Source organism: Sorex araneus, chromosome 3, assembly GCF_027595985.1.
Source record: "Sorex araneus isolate mSorAra2 chromosome 3, mSorAra2.pri, whole genome shotgun sequence".
NCBI lineage: Eukaryota > Metazoa > Chordata > Mammalia > Eulipotyphla > Soricidae > Sorex > Sorex araneus.
Genome location: NC_073304.1, coordinates 236,307,476 through 236,329,194, shown reverse-complemented (window position 1 = coordinate 236,329,194; position 21,719 = coordinate 236,307,476). Strand labels below are relative to the sequence as shown.

At 57.3% G+C, this 21,719-nt stretch overlaps 1 protein-coding gene across 1 annotated transcript; it reads left to right on the top strand.

Moving 5' to 3' along the window:
* The first annotated feature begins 5,916 nt into the window (after positions 1–5,916).
* JPT1 (Jupiter microtubule associated homolog 1) lies at positions 5,917–20,991 on the top strand. Its single transcript, XM_055133765.1, has 5 exons — positions 5,917–6,111; positions 13,189–13,331; positions 13,965–14,062; positions 15,457–15,475; positions 20,414–20,991. The coding sequence occupies exons 1-5, from the start codon at positions 6,056–6,058 to the stop codon at positions 20,551–20,553; spliced, it is 456 nt and encodes a 151-aa protein (XP_054989740.1). The 5' UTR covers positions 5,917–6,055; the 3' UTR covers positions 20,554–20,991.
* Positions 20,992–21,719: the final 728 nt, after the last annotated feature.

Sequence of the window (21,719 nt, the reverse complement as noted above, 5' to 3'; positions counted from 1 at the left end):
GGGGACCATATTGGGTTCCAGGAATCAAATTGGGGTTGGCTGCAAGCAAGGCAAGTACTCTTCCCACTTTTTTAGTTTTGTTTTTAACATACTTCTGGTGAATGAGCTTCATCAAGGAAAGCAGGAGTCCTTAGAATTTTGGCTTAAGATACCTGTTGTTTTTTTTTTTTTGCCACACCTGATAGTTCTCAGGGCTTACTCCTGGCTCTGCGTTCAGGAATCACTTATGTCAGGGCTCAGGGGACCCTGTGGGGTGCTGAGATTGAACCAGAGTCGGGTATGTTCAAGGAAAGCTCCCAACCCTCTGTACTCTCTCAGGCCCCTCTGAATTTTTTTAATCAGCTGAACTTTTATTTTCCTGTGGATATAGCATTGCCAGTTTACTTCTATAATTTATATAGCAAAAGTGGGAATCCTCTTTAGAATTCCTTGACGAGATCAGGTAAGTACATTCCTCTGTTTCGGGGCTGTATCTGGTGATGCTCAGGGATGTGTCAGGGATCTAACCTGTTGCATGGACACGTGTGCAATAGTTGACTCTGTTACCCTTCCACCTTTTTTTTTTTTTTTTGGCTTTTTCGGTCACACCTGGCGATGCACAGGGTTACTCCTGGCTCTGCACTCAGGAATTACCCCTGGCCGTGCTCGGGGGACCATATGGGATGCTGGGATTTGAACCCGGGTCGGCGCGTGCAAGGCAAACGCCCTACCCGCTGTGCTATCTCTCCAGCCCCATATCCTTCCACTTCTTAATTACTTTAGATACTATTAATAATGGAATTTTGCGATGTCCAAAACTTAGTATTGAAAACCACACCTGAGAACTTGATTCTGAACTTAAATTTGGTCTCCTCTGTTTGGTCAGAACAATTAACTAAAGTCATCTGAGCACTTGCAGTGTTGGGGAAAATTAAAATATTTCATAGGAAAACTTTGAATTGTTAAAGACAGACAAGTATGTGGAAAGGGCACTGCCGTAGTACACTGTAGCATATGGGTACTTGGCTCAGAGTGTAACTGCGTAAGATTAGCCTGTTTCTATTCATCTGGGGGGCAGGAAGGGCGGTTTTGGACGACACCCAGCAGTGCTCAGGGGCCCTGTGCTTTGGGGTCCACTCTTGGCGGTGCGCACGTGACTGGAGCAGTTACTGGCTGTGTGCGGGGCACATGCCTTAACCCTTCTACTCTCTGTAGTACTGTCTGATACCCTCCCCCACTTTCCTTTCAGTGACCCAGCACCTCATATTGTCCACATGCACAGCCAAGAATAATTCCTGAGCATTGTTAGATGTGGCCCCAAAATAAAAAGAAAATAAAACTACAGGAATCTTTGAGCAGTTCCTTAGTGACAGTGATCTGCCTTTTTGCAATGATAGCACAGACCACAAGGAAAATAATGAACAGATGAATACTTAATTTGACTTTGAGGTGATCCAGGCCATGTGTGTAAATGTTCGTTTAATTGTGATACTGGCCTATAGGTATGACAATAGTCACCATGCTTAGCAGTGAAAATGTATGTAATGAAATAAGTTTCAAAACAGGCGGAGACAGCAGGGAGGGTGTTTGCCTTGCATACGGCCAACCCGTGTTCGATTCCCAGCATTTCATATGGTCCCCCGAGCACTGCCAGGAGTAATTTCTGAGTGTACAGACAGGAGTAACTCCTGTGCATCGCCAGGTGTGACCCAAAAAACAAAACAAAAAAACCAGGCGGAGAGATAGGGCTATGGGTAAGGCATCTTACAAGTTGCTCACCCCAGTTTTTATTTATTTATTTATTTTTGCTTTTTGGGTCACACCCGGCGATGCACAGGGGTTACTCCTGGCTCATGCACTCAGGAATTACTCCTGGCGGTGCTCAGGGGACCATATGGGATGCTGGGATTCGAACCCAGGTCGGCCGCGTGCAAGGCAAACGCCCTACCCGCTGTGCTATCGCTGCAGCCCCTCACCCCAGTTTTAGTTTTATCCTCGGTACCCCTTACAGACCCCCAGTCTGTCAGGAATGATCCCTGAGCACAGCCGGGAGTAAGAGCACAGCCGGGTGCAAAGGCCCGGGGATGTGCTGCATCTTGGACCTGGAGGTGGCGAGGATTCGGGAGCCTTCAGGGGTGCGCCTTGTAATTGGGTGGGCAGGTACTGGGGTGCAAAGCATGATCCGGATCACTCCTGGGGCACAAGAGGACCATTTGGGGGCTGGGGATTGGATCCAGGTGGGCTGTGTGCAAGGCCAGTTCCCTAATGGACACACCCGTCTTAACTTTTTTTTGTTGTTGTTGTTTTGCTTTTTTTTTTGTTTTGGTCACACCTGGTGATGAACAGGGGTCACTCCTGGCTCTGCACTCAGGAATTACCCCTGGCAGTGCTCAGAGGACCATATGGTATGTTGGGAATTGAACCCGGATCAGCCGCGTGCAAGGCAAATGCCCTACCCACTGGGCTATTGCTCCAGCCCCCACACCCGTCTGTTTTTTGTTTTTTGGGTATCACCCTGCAATACTCAGGGGTTACTCCTGGCTCTGCACTCAGGAGTTATTCCTGGCAGTGCTCTAGGGACCCTATGGGATGCTGGGAATTGAACCCGGGTCAGGTGTGTGCAAGGCAAACGCCCTACCCGCTGTGCTATTGCTCCAGCCCCATTGTCTTAACTTTCTTAAAGCAGTTCATGACTGGATCATACCTCCAAAAATTCCAGTCCAGAACATTCCAGACAGGGTCTGGTATTCTTTCGTACTTCAAAACTGATAGGGTATTCTGATGCTCAGGCCTGAGACCCATCTAGTTTGTTTACCAAATACAACATTCTTATCATTATTTTGTTCTTGGCCTCACAGCTCAAGCTGGCGGGAGGAAGCTGACCGGTTCCGCCTTTGGGGCAGCGCGCAGCCGAGCCCTCGGTCCACTGACCTCTCCAACACTGCTAAGCCACAGGCTTGGGCCAAGTAAGGCAGTCAGGCAAACCTCTTAACATACAAAATAGGATTTCAGATCTTTTGTGGGTGTGGGTTTTTGTTTGTTTTTTTTTTTTTTGCTTTTTGGGTCACACCCAGCAATGCTCAGGAATTACTCCTGGCGGTGCTTGGGGGACCATATGGGATGCCGGGGATCGAACCGGGTTGGCCGCGTGCAAGGCAAACGCCCTACCCGCTGTGCTATCGCTCCGGGCCCCTTGTTTTTTTTTTTTGTTTTTTTTTTTGGGGGGGTTTTAGTTTTGAAGCCACACCCGGTGATTCTCGCAACTCAACTCCTGACTGCATTTACTCTGCACTCGGGTACTCGGAGTGGACTTGGGACCATATGGGAGGCTGGGGACTGAAATGGGGTTGGCCACATGCAAGGCAAGCTCCCCACCCACTGTACTATCCCTCTGGCCTCTGATTTCATATTCTTAAAAGTATATCATTACTGGGGTTGGAGTGATAGTACAGCAGGTAGGGCGTTTGCCTTGCAAGTGGTTTACCTGAGTTCAATCCCTGTTTTCCATATGAATCTCCAACCACTGTTGGGATTAACTCCTGAGTGCATCACCGGGTGTGGTCCCCACACAAAACAATTCACCTGGCTAAAACTTGGGATGACTTCAGTGTCACACCAAGACACCAAGCACTTAAGATCCATTATTGAGTTTGAATTTGGAGTCTAGATTCGCAATAGGGTGGGTACTCCCAAACAATGCTCTCGGGGCAGGGCGGTGTGTCTGGACTACCAGGACTGAGGGTTAATGTGAGGGCTGTGAGGGATGGGACTGAAGGGCCCATTTGGGATTTAATGGGGTGGCTGCATTGGAGACACGACCCAGAAGCCCTCTGTTTATCTCTGTAGATTCCCGTGTTGGGCTTTTGGGTCACATTAGTGTTCCTGGTGGGGGGCGCTGTTTCCTAGCAGCTGCTCTGTGGTGACTTCCTAGCAGGACTAGGGAACCTTAAGGGACGGGGGATTGACCCTGAGCTGCTGGCGTGTCTGCATAGCCCTGGCCCAGGATTCTTCCCATTCCGGACACTCAAAAAAGTAAGAAGCATTTCTTCCCTTAAAGCCTCACGTGGTCACCCTATGCCAGCATTTTCTGGCTGATAATTACGTGATTCCTCCTGAGGAGGTCACATGTGCTTACTGATTAGATTAGTGCAAAGGAATTTTGAGGGTTTTTTTTTTTAACCACACCCAGCAGTGCTCATTGGTGAGCTCTAGCCTATATGGAGTGCTGGGGATTGAATCCAGGTCGGGCACATGCAATGCACATGCCTTACCTGATGTACTATATGCCTCTGGCACTTTTTCTTTTTTTGTGGGGGGGAATGAGTTGTGTTTTTGGGCCACACCCTGTGGTGCTCAGGGTTTACTCCTGACTCTGGGCTCAGGGGTCACTCCTGGAGGGTTTGGGGACCATATGGGGAGCCAGGTGAGCTGCATGCAAGGCAAACACCTTACCCGCCGTACTGTCAGTCCAGCTCCCGAAGGAATTTTTTGTTTGAGGTTTTGGAAATCTAGCTTAGCCTTTAAGAACGAAAGAAAAGATCTGGGATCCTAGCAGGGTCTAGCAGGTAGGCACTAGCTTTGTCCCCACGGACCCAGGTCTGATCTGGGTACCACAGATGGTTCGGAACCTTGCCTGGAAGGATTCCTGCCTGCACAGCCAGAAGTAAGCCCAGAGCACAGGTGGGTGTAGCCTCTTTCCTCTCCCCCCTGGCCCCTTTCCTCTCCCCCCCATACCCTTCAAAAACACGAAAAACGTCATGGTTTTTTGTGGTAAGGAGAAGGACAAGTTATGCCTTCCAGTGGGGAGAGTGTTTGCCTTTATTTTATCCCCAGCGTCCTGTATGGTTCCCCTAGCACCACCAGGAGTAATTTCTGAGTGCAGAGCCAGGAGTAATCCCTGAGCATTGTTGGGTGTGACCCAAAAGAGAGAAAAAAAAAAAAAAACCTTCAGAGGAAGAGAACTTTTTTCTGCCTTTTCATGGAAGTCCAGAGGATTGAAAACCAATAATCCCAGCTTCAGACTGCTGCAAGGAGGAAGCTCTGCAAGGAGAAATGTAGTTGTGTTTATGGAAATTCTGAAAACAAAACTGGCCTTGGAGAAGTGTGTGATTTGAGGAGACTTTCTACTCTTGTTCACTCCAGACTTTGCTATTATGATCTTCTAAATGGTCATTCCTGAGCTGGCAATTGTGTCTACATTTGTTGCCGGGATAGATTTACCAAGACAGGTGTAAGAGGGTGACCTAAGGGTTATAAACAGCTGCTCACATAGTCTGGTAGTGAGGGATGGGGCCGTTCTCCGCAGGGAATTAATCAGCCTTAGAACAAGCCCTCAAACCCTAAGGACTGTCACTTTGAGCTTGTGCATGCACCGCCCATTACGGTCAAATAAGAACATTAACGTCAAGAATCCCCAGCCCTTTAAAGGGATCGTCTTGGCCGGCTCGTTGCTTTTGCTTTGACCCCATCCGGTTTCCAAACTGCCCCCCGGTGATTAGAGAGCATGGGCCATGCATGTGCAAGGCCCCTGGGTTCGATACAGGACCCCCAACCCCCGGGAGTGGAGATAAAGCTGCCAAGTGTCAACATGCCATGATCGGTACCGGCGACTGCAACTGCGCCCTGGATTGGTGCACTCCAGCGCTCCCAGAGTGAGCTTTTCCCATTGTCAAGAAACTTCCGAGAAGTGACAGCGAGCACTCGTCGGGGCAGCTGTGTGCTCTGCCCAATCATTTTCGAGATCTGGGCGGGGGATGGGGAACTTACCTACTAGGTCCTCCCGGGCCAGGAAAGGGGCGGGCCGAGACCGAGACGGTCCTCGCCGCCGGAGCCCACACCGGCCTCTGCTTGACACCCCAGCCGACCAATAGGAACGAGGAGAGCCGTTTAAACCGGCCAATGCCGACGCGGTGGGGGCGGGGCCCGCGGGCCCTATAAAAGGCGGCGGCCGCCCGCGCCGGCAGTGGCACGGGCTCCTGCAGCGGTCGCCGGCTGCGGCTCGCCAGCTGCTCCGCGCCCCTCGGACCGACCCTCTGCGCGCTCCTCGCCCCCGCCAGCCTACCTCGCTCCCGGCGCCATGACGACGACTACTACCTTTAAGGGCGTGGACCCCAACAGCAGGAACAGCTCCCGGTGAGGCGGCGGGCCGCGCCCGCGCCACGCGCCGCTGGGGTCGCGGCGGCCGCTGCCCCGGGCTCGGCCGCTGGGCCGTTGGCTGGGCAGCGCGCTCGGGGCGCGGCGCTCGCGCCGTCGGGGGCGGCGGGCCGGGCCGGCGGGGCCGCCTTTGTGCGGCGCGGGCCCCGCCCGATCCCCGCAGACCCTCCCATTCGGCGCGGGTCCTGCGGGGCCGGGGAGGGTCGGCGCCGCTCGCCCGGGGGCGGGGGCGGGGGCGGGACGGGGCGGTGGTCGGGGCGCCCGGGTCGGGCCTCAGTGTCCCGGCCCGGGGCCCCGCTGCACGCTCGGACCCCGCGGGCGGAGGCGCCGGGGTCGCCGCTGCCGCCCCCCCCCCACCACCACCACCACGCGGCTCGCCCGGCAGGTGGCCGGGGGCCGGGGCGGGGCCGCCCCTCGCGTGGGCCCCGCGCCCACCCGCGTCCCGCCCGCCCCGAAAGTGCCTGCCCGCCGCTAACAAAGGAAAGCCCCCGGCGCTGCCCCCCGCGCCCGGCCCGCGGGCTCGGCGTCCACGGCCGCGACCCTGCGCGTGGCCCACCGCCCGCGCGCCGTCCCCCTTGACGTCCGTCCCGCGCGGGCCTGGGCGGGGCCCGCACGTCCATTGTCTGCGCGGCGCGGGGGCTCCCGGCCCCGCGGGGGACCCCCACGCGCCCCTCCGACTTGGCGCGGGGCCGGCGTCCGTGGGAGGGGCCCACATTGTCTCGACCCACGGACCCCCGCGGGAGGCGAGTGGGGCGCGGGCGGGGGCCTGCCCCGGGGAGCCCGGCGCCCACCGCCCCTGGCATCTCCGCCGCGTGGTCACCCCTGGCGGCCCGGGGGCGGCGTGGGGGTCCTGGGCAAGTGGCACAAAGGGAGCCATTTTGTGGGGCTAGGCAGGCAGGCGCAGAAATAGCGGTGTGGCAGCGGGGGGAAGTTGGGGACACAAAGCAGGCCTCCCCGGGCCGGGCCGGGCGGGGACTTGGTGTCACTCATTGTCTTGCTGTCGCCCCGGAAGGGCTGAAGCAGCACATGAGGGGCTGCTGGCCGCAGGGGGGAACTGGAGTCCGGGGACCGGGTGCTGGTCACTCCCTCTGACCTCTCTTGTCATCCTGGCAGGCGCACACACAGACACAAGACACACACACACACACACACACACACACACACAGACACACACAGAGACACACCCAGGGATACTGCAACAGATTGAACCTTGGTGTTTGGTTTTGGGGCTCTGAGGTCAACTTTTTGCCCCAGGGCAGTGGTTGAAATGCTGATGAATAAAATATAGGAGGTTTTATGCGCCCGGCGAGAGCTGTGAGCACTTAGTGAAGAATTTGACCAGCTTCTGTATTGCTAATGTTCCTGCCAAAGGCTTGATTCTCTGAAATCGTCAAAATCATTGTCTGACTTTTTGCCAGGCGGTTTCTCTGGCATCGTCTTTTTTTTTTTAATTTTTTATTTTTTAGAACTTCCCACTATTCCTTCTCTGATCTCACCTGATTCTCCTAAATGCTCCTGGCCCAGGCACATGTCCAGTGGAGTCCATCACGATGGGCGGAGATCCCAGGGCCACTCTGGGGTTTGAACGGAGCCAGGAAAAGTCTTTTTTTTTTTTTTTTTTAATTTCAGAAATTGCTTGTCCTCTACCAATAGACACATTTTGGTGAAATCTCAAATAGAGAACCCTGATTTAGTTACCAGGTGGCTAGATGAGGAAGAATGGCTGGGGGCGTCAGAAGAAATCAAACCGCTTTCTCGCTTTGGATCCAGATCCTTTGTTTGGGGATGTCTCCACGGCAGTGACGTCATCCCACTAGATCTCACCTGCCAGGGTTGGGGAACTCAGACCCTCAGAAGTTGAAGCTAGTTCAAGCTGATGTTTGGGTATAAGCGTCTTTATTTATTTTACTTTTTAATTAATTTATTATATTTTTTTAACAACAAAATCTCCTTCCTGGCCAGTTGGGCTCGGGAGATTTTTCATCTAACTAGATTGTGAGGATTTTAATTATGATTGGTAGGAAAAGTCGTTCTATGCTCCAGGGGACGGGTCAGATAGTGACGCGCCATCATTTATCAGGGTTTCTGTAGATGTGGGGTACAACTGTTTTTTAAAACGTCTCTTCCAACTTGAACATGAGAGAAAGCCCATTAAGAATTTATAGCGCACCTTTAATTATGATTTAACTCGTTTCGCCAAACCTGCAATTATCAGCTCTATAAAATGTCCTCTTGAACACATTTGTCTTATTTCGGACTGCGTTTAATCTAAGTGGATATGGATGTTTAATACCCAGAACTGGAGGTTTTAAGGGTTTTTCTTTTCTTTACTCTTTGTTTCTGAGCCACACCTGGTGGTGTTCAGGGATCACTCCTGGCCGCTTGGGGGATGTGTGGGAGCCACGATGGAACCTCGTTAACCGTGCACTGTGCCAGAGAGCACCTTACCTGCTGTACTGTATAGCTTCCACCAAGTTCTTTATTGTTTGGGGGCCACACTCTGTAATGCTCAGGGGTACTCCTGGCTCTGCAGTTAGAAATTACTGCTGGTGGTGCTCAAGGGATGCCAGGAATTGAACCCAGGTCGGCCTCTGGCAAGGCAAACACCCTAACACCCTCCCAGCTGTGCTAGCCTCCAGCCCAAAGCATATTATTTATTTATTTATTTATTTATTTAATGGGCTGGAGTGATAGCACAGCGGGTAGGGCATTTGCCTTGCATGCAGTCGACCCTGGTTCGATTCCCCCGTCCCTCTCGGAGAGCTCGGCAAGCTACCGAGAGTATCTCGCCCGCACAGCAGAGCCTGGCAAGCTACCCATGGCTTGTTCTATATGCAAAAAAAACAGTACAAGTCTCACAGTGGAGACGTTACTGGTGCAAATCGATGAGCAACAGGATGACAGTGCTGTAGTGCAGTGCATTTTTTTAATTGAATCACATTGTGAGATACACAGTTACAAAGTTATTCGTGATTGGGTTTCAGTCATACAATGTTCCAACACCCGGCCCTTCACCAGGGCACTTTCCCACACCAGTGTCCCCCGTGTCCCCCCTGCCCCCACCCCAGGCCTCTATGGCAGGCAGGCGCTTTCCTTCTCTCTCTCTCTGCCCTCCCTCCCTTCCCCTCTCCCCCTCCCCTCCCCCATTTTGGGCAGTACTGTTGCACTCCTGGTACTGCGGGGTCTCCCTCCTCTCAGTGCTCAGCTCCTGCCCAGAGTGATGTTTCCAGTGTCTTTGTCTCTGATCCTTCTGTGTCTCACCGCCCTCCAGCCCCCCACACACTTGTGGCAAACCCCAACGGCGGCTGATTATTTTTTATTTTTATTTTTATTTATTTATTTATTTATTTTGCTTTTTGGGTCACACCCAGCGATGCACAGGGGTTACTCCTGGCTCTGCACTCAGGAATTACTCCTGGTGGTGCTCAGGGGACCATACGGGATGCTGGGAATCGAACCCAGGTCGGCCGAGTGCAAGGCAAACACCCTCCCCGCTGTGCTATTGCTGCAGCCCCCTGATTATTTTTTAAATATTGAAGCGGTGAGGGGAGGCAGGGAGCCGCTCAGTGGCGGGGGGTGGAGGGGGGGTGCTTGCTTTGCCCGACACCCCCAGTGACAGGGCGGCGGCCATCACCCTGCCCCACAGCAGAAAGGATGAGATTTCTACTTACTGTTGACAGGCCCTGCTCGGAGGCCCAGGGCGTCTGTAGGTTGCACCGTGAGGAGAATAAAATGGTCTAAATTTCAAACGAAATGAAGCTCCATGGAAGGGCCCCAGTGCGCCTCGGCCGGGAGGGGTCTGGCTCCGGCCCCAGCTGTCACTTAACCTCAAGTTGTGGACATGTGTTTCTGGCTTTGCGCTTTATTTATTTATTTATTTATTTATTTAAATTTTATTAAAGACCCAAGATTTGCTAAGTTGTTCCTAGTTGGGCTTTAGACCTACTGTGTTTGAGCACCAATCCCACCACCAGTGTCTCCCCACCCCCAGCCTGCCGCCTTTACAGGCACATTTTTTAAAAGTTTGCCTGGTAAAAACTGAAAACACTGAAATTTTGTAATGCGTTGGTCCAGTTGACCAGCCGGGGGTTGGTTGTTGACAGCTGGATCACTTGTTTTGTCAGTGTCTGGATTTGCTCTTTTGAAAAATTAGACTTGGGGCTGGAGCGATAGCACAATGGGTAGGGCATTTGCCTTGCACGCGGCTGACCCGAGTTCTGATTCCCAGCATCCCGTAGGGTCCCCTGAGCACCGCCAGGAGTAATTTCTGAGTGCAGAGCCAGGAGGAACACTTGAGCATCGCCGGGTGTGACCCAAAAAGCAAAAAAAAAAAATATATGGGGGCGGGGAGGCTGAAGCGATAGTACAACAGTAATAGTACAGCGGTACAGCGGGAAGGGCGTTCGCCTTGCATGCGACAGGCCTGGGTTCGATTCCTGGCATCCCATATGGTCCCCCAGCACTGCCAGGAGTGATTCCAGAGTCCTGAGTGCAAAGGCGGGAGTAACCCCTGAGCATCGCTGGGTGTGACCCAAAAAGCAGAAAAAAAGGAAAAAAAGACTCTGCACGTGGCTGACCCCATGCTTTTCTCTGAACCCAGCTAACCAGGTTTGGGTTTGGGTTTGGGGGCCACACAGCTGCTATGGGGTTTTCCCGGCCTGGCGGTGCCGGGATACCTTGTGGAATGCCAGAATGGAATGGGGCTGTCAGCGTCTTGCGTACTCCACACCAGCCCTGAGATGGTCCCGCCTACCCCACCTCAAATTAAAGGGCTGTGGAACCGGAAGGAGCAGGCGGAGTGAAGCAAACCACTACCTGAGGGGCCGCCCCGCCCTGCCCAGCTATGTGGGGAGGAACGAGTTTGACTCAGTAAAAGCTCAACCCTGAGATCCAGCGCCAGAGATAAGGCGACTGTCTGCCTTGTACCCGCCAACCCCATTCTGTCCTTGAGCACTGAGCCGTGCTGAACCAAGAATTCCCGACTTGAGGGGCTGGAGAGAGGCAGCGGGTAAGGTGCTTGCCTTGAGCACAGCCGGGTTCGATCCCCAGCATCCCCAGAGCCGCGCCAGGAGTCAGCCCCGAGTAACCCTCCAAAGCAGAAATGAGGGGCTGGAGCGACAGCACAGCGGGGAGGGCGTTTGCCTTGCACGCGGCCAACCTGGGTTCGATTCCCAGCCTCCCATAGGGTCCCCCGAGCACCGCCAGGAGTGATTCCTGAGTGCAGAGCCAGGAGTAACCCCTGAGCATCTCTGGGTGTGACCCGAAAAGAAAAAAAAAAACAGGAATGAAGTAGATTGCATTCCCCCAGTTTTCTGCTGTGGGTGTACATCTGACAGCCCACAGCTTTCTCACCAAGCACGCCTTCTACCTCCAGTTTGTTTTGTTGTTTGTTTTCAGGATCATCCGGGGTGGTGCTCAGGGTTTACTCCTGGCTCTGCACTCAGGAGTCACTCCTGGCTGGTGGGGGCCGGGGGGGCGGGGGCGCGTGTCCGCCACATGCAAGGCAAGCGCCCTCCCCGCTGTCCTGTGCTCGTGCCGGGAGTAACTGTGTGCTTGCCTGCTGCTTTACAGCTCTCAATAAGGAAGCGAACGAGGTTGAACTTCCCCCTTTCGCTCTGTGATGGACTGGGCTGATCTCAGGCCTGGTGCTCGCCCCAGGGCCGTGGCACTCCCCATGGTGCTTTCCTGAGGGCTGGGGGTCGCATCCTGGTGCTCTTGGGCTCCTGCTCGTTTTGGGGGGGCGGGTACACACCCAGCTGTGCTCAGGGCTGACTCCGCTCGATCCTGGATGGACCATGTGCATGGTCGGCCCCAAACTTCCCCTCACGCCAAGTTCCTTTTCAGAAATCCAACCTGGGTAAGGGCAGGGGGGCCTGGGGGTGGGGCAGGAGGGCACCTGGCTGGCTCGAGGCCGACCCAGGTTCAATCCCCACCATTCATAGGGGACCCTGAGCACCGCCAAGAGTAGTTCTTGAGTCAGAGACAGGAGTAACCCCTGAGCATCACCGGGTATGTGGCCCAGAACAACAGAACAAAAGCAGCTGTACGCATTCGGGTCACACCTGCATACATACGGGTCACACCTGCATAGTACATCCGGTCTCACACCCGGCCTGGAGAGGAGCACAGCTTTGGGGCGCAGCCCTCGCTCTGCTTACGCGCCTTAGCACTCCTGCGCCTCTCAGACAACATGTTTCCAGTGTGCAGTACAGCCAGAGGCGAGCTACGAGGGCCAGAGTGACACAGTGCAGCGGGCAGGGCGCTTGCCCGGCAGGCAGCCGGCTGGGTTCGAGCCCCACCAGGAGTGACTCCAGCAGGGGCTGCTGTGCACGGTGGACCCGGGGCTGATGCCTGCCGCAGCGGCAGGCAGCCGAGAGGCGCTTACTTGCCTTGCACGCGGCAGACACCTGTCTGATCCCCACACTGTGGACGGTCCCCGGGCCCCATCAGGAGTGACCCTGAGCACAGTTCGGGGAGGCCCCAAAGCAATCAGGGGGCCTGGAGAGATGATTTGTCTCACTTCGGCCCCGTCTTTGGGAGAAGCTGAGCGGGCAGAGGGCAGGCTGGGAAAGGTGGTTGGCGCTGTGGGCCTCTCCGTCTCCCGCGGGGTGGAGGGGGACCCCGTCCTGTCATGATCAAAGGGACGGGATTCGTCCTTGGAAAACCTTTCCTTGAAAGCCACGTGTCCCCTGCCACGGGTGGTGACAGGCGAGTGGGCTTGGCGTCGTCCTGGGCGGGGGCCTGGCTGAGACCACACCCGCCACCTCCCTCTGACTTGGTCCTGTGCCTTGTCACCTCCTGTGCCTTGTCACCGGGGAGGCTCGCAGCAGCTTCCCCAGGGTCTATCAGAGGTCAGGCCTGGCGGGGCTCGGGGGTCCTGGTAGGGTCTCTGCCCCCCGGTGCTTCCCAGGACTTGGCCTTGTGTATGTGTTTGTGTGTGTGCATTTGAGCGTGTTGTGACTGTGTGTTTGTGTACTCTGGTCTGCCCACACCCAGGCAGGGGAGGGACGGGGTAGCCTCAGGACCACCTGAAACTGACCATTTTGCCATTTCTAGGGTCTTGCGGCCTCCTGGTGGCGGCTCCAACTTTTCTCTCGGCTTCGATGAACCCACGGAGCAGCCGGCGAGGAGGAACAAGATGGCCTCCAGCATCTTCGGGACCCCCGAGGAGAACCCCCCTTCCTGGGCCAAGTCCTCGGGTACCGCGTGACACGGGGCTTGTGGGGGGGTGGCGGGGCGCGGGCCGTCGGAGCTGGGCAGAGCTGGGCACGCCGGGAGGACGGACAGACAGCAGGGAGGGCGCGGGGGGCCCCCGGGAGGCCTGGGTGCTCCCCGAGTAAGCCCGAGGCCGGGTGGGCTCAGGAGCAAACAACAGGAGGAAGTGGCCAGGGATGTGGCGCGTGCGCGTGGGGCCTGGGTGCTGTGCCAGGTGCGGGGGTCCCGGGAGGCCTGGGAGGAGTCCCGCCCCTCCCGCCTCCTTTTCTGAGCCCGTTTCCTCCCCTTGGTCCCACCAGGACACGCACCTAAGGGGTCAGTCACTGAGGGCAGAGGTTTTGTTCTTATGACTGTGTTTGTGTTTTGTGCCACACCCAGCGGTATTCAGGGCTGACTCCTGGCTCTGTGCTCAGGGCGGACTCCTGGCTCTGTGCTCAGGGCTGACTCCCGGCTCTGTGCTCAGGGCGGACTCCCGGCTCTGTGCTCTGGGAGACCGTGTGGGGTGCCGGGGTCGCACCTGGGCCTGCCGTGTGCAGAGCAAGCGCCTGACGCACTCGGCTCCGCCCGAGCCCTCCGGGGTGTCTCTGTCTCGGTCCTCACGCTCTGTTCTGCTTCAGGCGCCAAGTCGAGCGGCGGCAGGGAAGAGGCGGAGTCGGCGGGACCCCAGCCCCGCAGCGCGTCTGAGGCCAGCACCGGAGACTGCCTGGAGCTGAAGGTCAGTGCCCACGCGGGAGCCACAGGCTCGGGGTCCATGGCTCAGCGCAGAACCCCCCCCACTCCCCTTCCCGTGGGCCCGAGTGCGGCGGGGCTGACCCCGGGGTTCCATGGGGCGTCGGCCTGGGGGCGCACTGGGGCCTTGCAGGCGAGGCTCATCACTAGAGTTGATCAGAAAAGGGAATTTCCAGGCTCCGGGTCTCACTCACTTCCTGTGTCTCTTCTGGGGGTTGTTTTTTGTTTTTGTTTTTTTTTTCCTTTGGTCTTTTGGGTCACACCTGGCGATCCTCAGGGGCACTCCTGGCTCTGCACTCAGGAATTACTCCTGGCAGTGCTCAGGGGACCATATGGGATGCTGGGAATCGAACCCAGGTTGGCCACGTGCAAGGCAAACACCCTCCCCGCCAGACTTCTGCTCCAGTCTTCTTTTTCTTTTTTTTGCTGGGGGGACCCCACTTCGGTGCTCAGAGCCATCCATGCCTCTGACTGGGGGTCTCTGGCTTCTGGGGATGCGTCTGGGCCCCAGGTGCGGGCACTAGCTGCCTCGCTCACGTCGGGGAGGGAGCTCAGGGCTGGCCCCCAAGCGGTGCTCAGGAGCCTGGGGACCCAGTGGCAGGCCCTGCATGCATGCTGTCATGCGTGCATCCCGATTACGGTGCCAGTTCCCAGCCCTCGTTTTCCTTTTTCCTTGTTTTCCGGGCCACTCCCAGCGGTTCTCAGGGCTTATTCCTGGCTCTGCTCAGGAGCCCCCCTGCGGCCTGGGGGCGGGTGGGGGCATATGGGAGGCCGAGGATCGATCCCAGCGTGGCTGTGTGCCAAGGCCAGCGCCCTGCCCACTGTGCTTCCGCTCTGTCTCCTGACCCCCCTTTTCTCTTTCATGTGCGCGTTTGTGCACCCGGCGAGCGTGGTGCTGGGGCCGAAAGCTGGGCCTTTGCACCTGCGGGGCGAGTCCCTGCCACTGAGCCATGTCCTTGGCTCCCACTCCCCCATTCGTCTCTTGGGGGGAGACACGCCCAGCGTTGCTTAGGGCTTACGCCTGGCTCTGCACTTCCGGGTCACGACTGATGGGGCTCAGGCACCACACGGGGTGCAGGGGTTGAACCCAGGTTGGCCAGGTGCAAGGCAGCGCCTTAACCCCCGAGACTCTAGTTCCCGCTTTCCTTTTCCGTAGAAGCTTCCCCGAGGGCGGAGAGGGGGCCCAGGGAGGCCTGGGCTTAGCTCCCGCTCCCTGCCCGCCCCTTCCCCAAAGAAAAAGAAGGACGCTCTGAAATGCCAGTTGTTACGGGGGCACCAGTCTGGGTGTTGGGGTTTCAGAGAGGGTCCCCGCCCGCGCCCGCCGTCTCCGGTCCCCTCTGGAATCCCATTCTGAAGTAACCGTCTCTCTCTCTCCCCCAGGGGGAAGGCGAAGTTCATGGTGAGTATCCGACGCCTCATTTCTGCTCCTTTGCGGGCTTCCCTGAATCCAGTGGGGCGGCGGGCGACTCCTTGTGGGGGGAGGAGAGAAAAGGAGCCAGCGGGTTGGCGACAGTGCCCGTGTGCTCGGGGTTCCCCAGGCCACCCCCTGCGGGGCGGCATCGGCAGCTGGCAGCGTTGCAGGAACAGCCTCTGGCGTTTTACACTCAAAGTTGGTTTGGGGTTTTGGGGGTTTTTTTGGTGACGGGGAGCAGTAGAGCCACACCTGGCAGTGCTTGTGGGGACTTGTGACGCTGTGCTCAGGGGGACTCCTGACTCTGTGCTCGGGGGAGGGGGCTGGTAGTACCTGGGCTTCCTCCTGGCACTCGGGACCCTGTGGGGTACCCAGGACCCGGGACTAGGTGGCAGTGCTCGGTGACCATAAGCGATGCTGGGGACTCAGCCTGGGGTGCGAGACCAGTGCCCTGAGCTCTGTGCGGTCTCCCCCGGCCCCTGGACGGTCATGAGCTGCTTCCTCAGCAAGATCTTGGAGCGTGTGATCGTGTAAATTACGAGGCCGGGCAGATGCAGACTGCAGTTAGCAGCTCATCGCCAATTACCTGCGGGCTGAGCTATAATCATTCCCTTAACTGTGTTACCCTTTGAAGTATTATTGGCCCCTGTCTAACTCGCGGGAGGCAGTGCTGATGCGGGTGATGGAGGGCGGGGGGGGGGCACTCCCAGTGGTGCCCGGGCCTCCCCTGGCGCTCGGGGACCCTGTGGGGTGCCCAGGACCGGGCCAGTCAGCAGCGTGTCCAGGAAACTTTTCTTGGTCACTGTCCCCGGTGCTCTGTGGCCATCTCTCTCCTCTTCAGATGGTTCTGAAGGTTTCCAAAGCCACCGAGGGGCTCTGAGTCCCCCGCGTCAGTGTGGAAGGTCCCCTTGGTGCAGGCGGGGTCTGGCAGGAGTGATGGGCATGTCCTCGTTCCTTGGGGACGGTCCGAGTCCGGGAGACGTGGGCGCCTGGGAGTTCCTGGGCATCCAGTATGGGGAGTTCTCGGTTTTGATTTTGGCTTTTAGGGGGACCACCCCCCGTGGTACCCAGGGCTCACTCCGGGCTCTGCGCTCAAGGATCACCCCTGGTGGTGCTCGGGGGACCCTGTGTGGGCCGACCGGTGAGCCCGGACCAGCTGCAGGGCCAGCGCCGTGCCCCCTGGACAGTCGCTCTGGCCTGTGTGTGTTGGGTTTTCCTCTCTCGGGAAGCCCCGCCCCGGCCCTGCTTCTCATTTGGTCCTTGAATGAGGCAAGTTCTTTAACGTTCATTTCCGTAGTGCCATCCTAAAGAGTCACTGTCACTGTCATCCCTGTTGTTCATTGATTTGCTCGAGCGGGCCCCAGTAACGTCTCCATGGTGAGACTTGTTGACTGTTTTTGGCATATCGAATACGCCACGGGGAGCTTGCCAGGCTCTGCCGAGCGGGCACGATACTCTCGGTAGCTTGCTGGGCTCTCCGAGAGGGATGGAGGAATCGAACCCGGGTTGGCCGCGCGCAAGGCAAACGCCGTACCTGCTGTGCTGTCGCTCCGACCAAAGATAGAGTTGGAGGGTATTTTATTTGTTTGGGTGTTTTGTGTGGGGATCACCTCACAGTGCCAAGAGTAAGCTGCTCTGTGCCCAGGCACCACTCCTGACGCTGTTGGGTGTCGGGATTGAACCTGGATCAGCCTCGTGCAAAGCAAGCCCCATACCCAGCCATTGTACTTGGTACTTTTGTACTTTTGTACATTGTACTTCTGTGTTTTATTGGTTGGGGCGGGGTGTCCCCAGGCACGGTCTGGTGGCCTTGGTGTGCCAAGGATCCAACTCGGGGCATTCCACATGGCTAGGGATGTGCCCTGCCCGCTGGGCTACCTCTCTGGCCAGGATGTCCATGGATGGGCTGGTGGGGAAAGCCGGCCCGTTTGCAGGCAGTTTGTGGGGGCGGGGGGGCGTGCGTGGTCACTGGGTGACGGTGCTCGTACTGCCCTTCCAGGCTGCCGGTCACCTCCCCGGTGGGTGTGTGGAAAAGACGATTAAGACTTGATTCCTGTTCCCTGATCGTCTGTCCCGTGTGTTTCTGTCCTGCCCCCAGCCTGTGCTCAGGGCTCACTCCTGGTCTGCTCAGGGACCACTGCGGGCAGGGCTCGGCGACCACGGGGGTGGCGGGGGTGGGCCCAGGCCCGCTGCTTGCAGCCAGGGCCCTCCCGCGGGACGGTCTCGCCTGTCTGGACTGGGTTTTGGTTTTGCCTCTTTCTTTTCCCTTTTGGCTTTTTGTGTCACACCCGGCGATGCTCGGGGGACCATCTGGGGTGCCGGGGGATGACCCCGATCTCTGTGTGCGAGGCAGACGCCCTGCCCGCTGTCCTGTTGCTCTCGGCTTCCTGTTTGTGCCTTTCGCCAGTGGCTTTTGCTTCCATCAGCAGGAAGTGGATGGATTCTGGGGTCCTTGCAGGGCAGCTAAGATAGACGGTCGCTAATATTGATGCTTCTGCTTCCCCCTTTCCTGGTAAAGCAGGGAAGGGAGACCCTCGGGCTGCCCCGGGGTCGAGTTGTTTCTGGAGAGGAGAGCTGTCACATTGCAGAGCTGCCTGCCAGGTGTCTCCTCATAGTTGAATCGTACAGATCACACTGACAGTGGAATATAAGTGGTTGGACACGTTCCATGCAGCGTTACTTGCTTTGATAGAATGTTCCAGACTCAATACAGTAACGAGTGACAGGAGGAGCTGAGGAGATAGTACAGCAGGGAGGGCGTTTGCCTCATAGACTGCTGGCCTGGTCCAGGCCATCTGGCCCCTGAGCACTGAGCTCAGAGCCAGGAGGAAGCCCCGAGTACCGCTGGGTGTGACCAAGGCACGAAAAATTCTGTTCTTTCTCACTTATGGCCTCTTTTCCCTTAAATAAATCAAACCTTACTACGCTGGTTTTAGGAATGCGAACTTTTACTACCGAGTCTTTGAGACATTGAGAAACTTTAATTTTTTTTCAAAATTTCAGTTTCCGTGTGTGTTCAATCTGGGCCGGTACAACTTTTTTCTTTTTGGTGTTGAGGGTTCCTGCCTGGAGGTGCCCAGGGGGCGACCGCCCCTGGCAGTGCTGGGAGACCCTCTGACATGCCAGGGCCCGAGCCCAGGTCAGCCGCTTGCGTAGCAGATGCCTCCCGCGGTGCTGCCCCTCCGGCCCCTCGGACAGAATCCACGCCCGGGTCCCGACTCTGTTCCTGCTTCCCTGGCCTCGCGTCTCTCCGGCCACACCCTCGCCACTCGGGGCTCACTCCTGCCTCCTGACGGGGCCTGGGGAACCCAGCGTGATGCCGGGATAGCGCCGGGCCGGCACGTGCAGGCAGCACCCTCCCTGCCGACCTCTCGCTCCAGATTAGTCTCATTGGCATGATGGGGACTGACTAGAGCTGTGGCGCGCTGTGACTCCCAGTTCAGTGCTCAGGGGGTTCTCGGGCTGTGGGAGGAGGGCGATCGTGCAGGAGTCGGCTAGGGCCTCCTGCCTTCAGGGCCAGTGCTCAGCACTTGGACCTCCACAGCCCGGCAGGCTAGATGGGAATGATTTTTGGTGCCACGTCTGGAGGTGCTCAGGGCTGCTACTCCGAGCTCGGTGCTCAGGGCCTCACGCCTGGCTGGTCATGCCTTAGCTCTTGAGCTTCTCCCCTTAGTCCCTGGCCCCTGAGCTTCCCTGGGGGCGAGTGGGGAGGGGGATCTACCATCAGTCCTAAAATTCATTCAACTTGGCACACGCCTTTGACGTTGAATTCAGGGTTTCTAGTTTCGGAAACTGTGTGCTTAAACCTGATTTTTGATAGGCGCCAGGAGGGCAGGACAGTGGGTGGGCACTGCTCTGCACACGCGTGGCTTCATCCCTGGCACCCGACAGGATCCCCCCAAGCCCTGCCAGGAGTGATCCCTGAGCACAGAGCCAGGAGTAAGCCCTGAGAACCACCAGGTGGGGTCCCCAAATCAACAAAAACGTGCTGGTGAGAAATTGTACAAACCAATCAGCGAATCAGCCCCGCAGCGTTTGGGGTTTGGGGTTTTGGGTATCGCTGCTCCAACCCTTACGGTTTTCCCCAGCTAATCCCGAGAGAATTTCTGGCTGATGGGGTTTCTAAAAATCGCCAAGGGCCTGAGATCCTGCAGCGGCTGCAGCACATACTTGGCATACCGGAACCCTCCCTGGCACGTCAGAAGCAGATCAGGGCCAGGGAGATCTGCAGCTGCGCCCAGGGGCTGCCCGCCACTGCCCGCCCGGCTTCAGGCTCCTGTGTCCCCTGAGCACTGCCGACTATGGCCCCACACACCCTGCTTGTTTGAGCCTATGCACACACACACACACACACACACACACACACCACTAGCAGCATTGCCATCACTGTACCAAGTATCTCAGGGAGTGGCCCCTGCGGCCCCAAGAACATTGCTAGGGACCCACTACTGGAAAAAGGGAAAGTCATCAGGGATGAAAGAAAGTTTTGCATTTATTGGGGGGTGGGAGGGACACCGGGCAAGGCTCACCCGGCTCTGCACTCGGTAGGGCAGTACAGTGGGTAGGGCATCTGCCTTGCATGCAGCTACCACGGGTTTGGTTCCCAGCGGCATCCCCGAGGGTCCCCCGTACACGTGATTCCTGCGTGCAGGGCCTGGTGCAACCAGAAAAGCCAGCTCTGGCTGCCGAGGGTGTTTCATTCTGCTTGGGAGGGAGGAGGGAGGGGGGAGCACGCCCTGGGGACCGTGTGGCCCCCAAGAGTTGGGGCAGCGGGTAAGGTGAGGCGCGTAGCTTGCATGTGGCCGGCCCAGGGCATTACCCACGCCCGCGGCGGGGTGGGGGCCGGGGGTGGGGTGGGCGCGGGTCCCCGGACCGGCTCTGCCTTCCCCTGCGGGGAGTTGGTGACCTGGTGCTCCGTCTTCCTAGAAAACACAGACGTGGATTTGCCGGCCCAGAGCGAAGAGAAGCCGGTGCCCGCCGCCCCCGTGCCCAGCCCCGTGGCGCCAGCCCCGGTGCCGTCCCGGAGAAACCCCCCCGGCGGCAAGTCCAGCCTGGTCCTGGGTTAGCCCCGACCCCCGCGCCCATTGGTGTGTGTCCGTGTGTGCGTGCGTTTTCTCCGTGCTCGTGAACTACACAACTTGAGCCTGAACATCTTTCGGATTTGTTTCATTAAAAAAGAAGCACTTTATGTACTGCTGTCTTTCTGTTTCGTTTCGTTTTTTTTGTTTTTCCCCCCTCTGATAAACAGGTTTCTCTCTCTCTCTCTCTCTCTCTCTCTCTCTCTCTCTCTCTCTCTCTCTCTCTCTCTCTCTCTCTCTCTCTCGCTCTCGCTCTCGCTCTCTCGCTCTCTCCCCCTCTCTCTCGCTCTCTCCCTCTCTCCCTCTCTCTCTGTCCCGACTCCCCGGGTCTTTGGGTCATGGCGTGAGTGTTTCCCGGTAGTAGAGGGCACGTTTAGTGACAGTGCTGTGTTTGGAAGAACCAATAAAATGGTCCCAACTGTTCAAGGATCTTTTTTGTACTGAGGTTTTCTGAAGACGTTTTTCTCATCCGCTTGACGGGGGTCCCCCAAGCCAACAGCGGGTGGCCCCCAGCACGAGGCTGGCCCTCAGCCCCCTCCTTCTCCGTGGCACCGCCCTCTGTGTGGTGCCCTTGGCTGAAAGGATCTACTTGTGCCACGTGGCTCCGGAGGCCTGCGTCCCGCCTTGCTGCCTGCGAAGCAAAGAAACTGCCTTTTTCGGAACCTTCGAAACAAGCCAGATCCTCCCCCGGCTGGCGGGTCAGCGAAGCTGCTGCCGCCACATGGGGAAAAAATTTTTTTTTTTTTTTAATGACACGGTGTTGCCACAAACTGATCGATCCCAAGTGGGGGGTGCAAGCCAGGGCCCCCCACACCTGGGGGCGGGCTCTGCAGGCCTGGGGGAGGGCGGCTCCCTTCCCCGACGGCCGACGACGCTGTGTGCTTGGTGCTGGCGCTTGAGTCCCCACCCGCTCTTGTGTTGTTCTTCAGCATCCCCGACTGTTGCTTAAGTAAACAAGTTCAGATTTTGAAACCTTGTGTCCCGTGTGGTCTCTTTGCCCGGTTGTGGCTGTTCCCGCCCGAGCTGCCCTGTCAGTGTCTCTGGCGGCCAGGGACGCTGCGGCACTCTAGTCGGACACCCAGGGAGCAGCCAGCTCGGCGCCTGGGTGACGGCACCGCAGCAAGTGCGCCCGCACTCGGCCAACTTGGGCTCGA

Coding starts and splice junctions, on each gene's coding strand:
- JPT1 (XM_055133765.1), top strand. CDS start 6,056: ATGACGACGACTACTACCTTTAAGGGCGTGGACCCCAACAGCAGGAAC. Junction 6,112..13,188: donor AACAGCAGGAACAGCTCCCG/GTGAGGCGGCGG, acceptor TGCCATTTCTAG/GGTCTTGCGGCCTCCTGGTG. Junction 13,332..13,964: donor TTCCTGGGCCAAGTCCTCGG/GTACCGCGTGAC, acceptor GTTCTGCTTCAG/GCGCCAAGTCGAGCGGCGGC.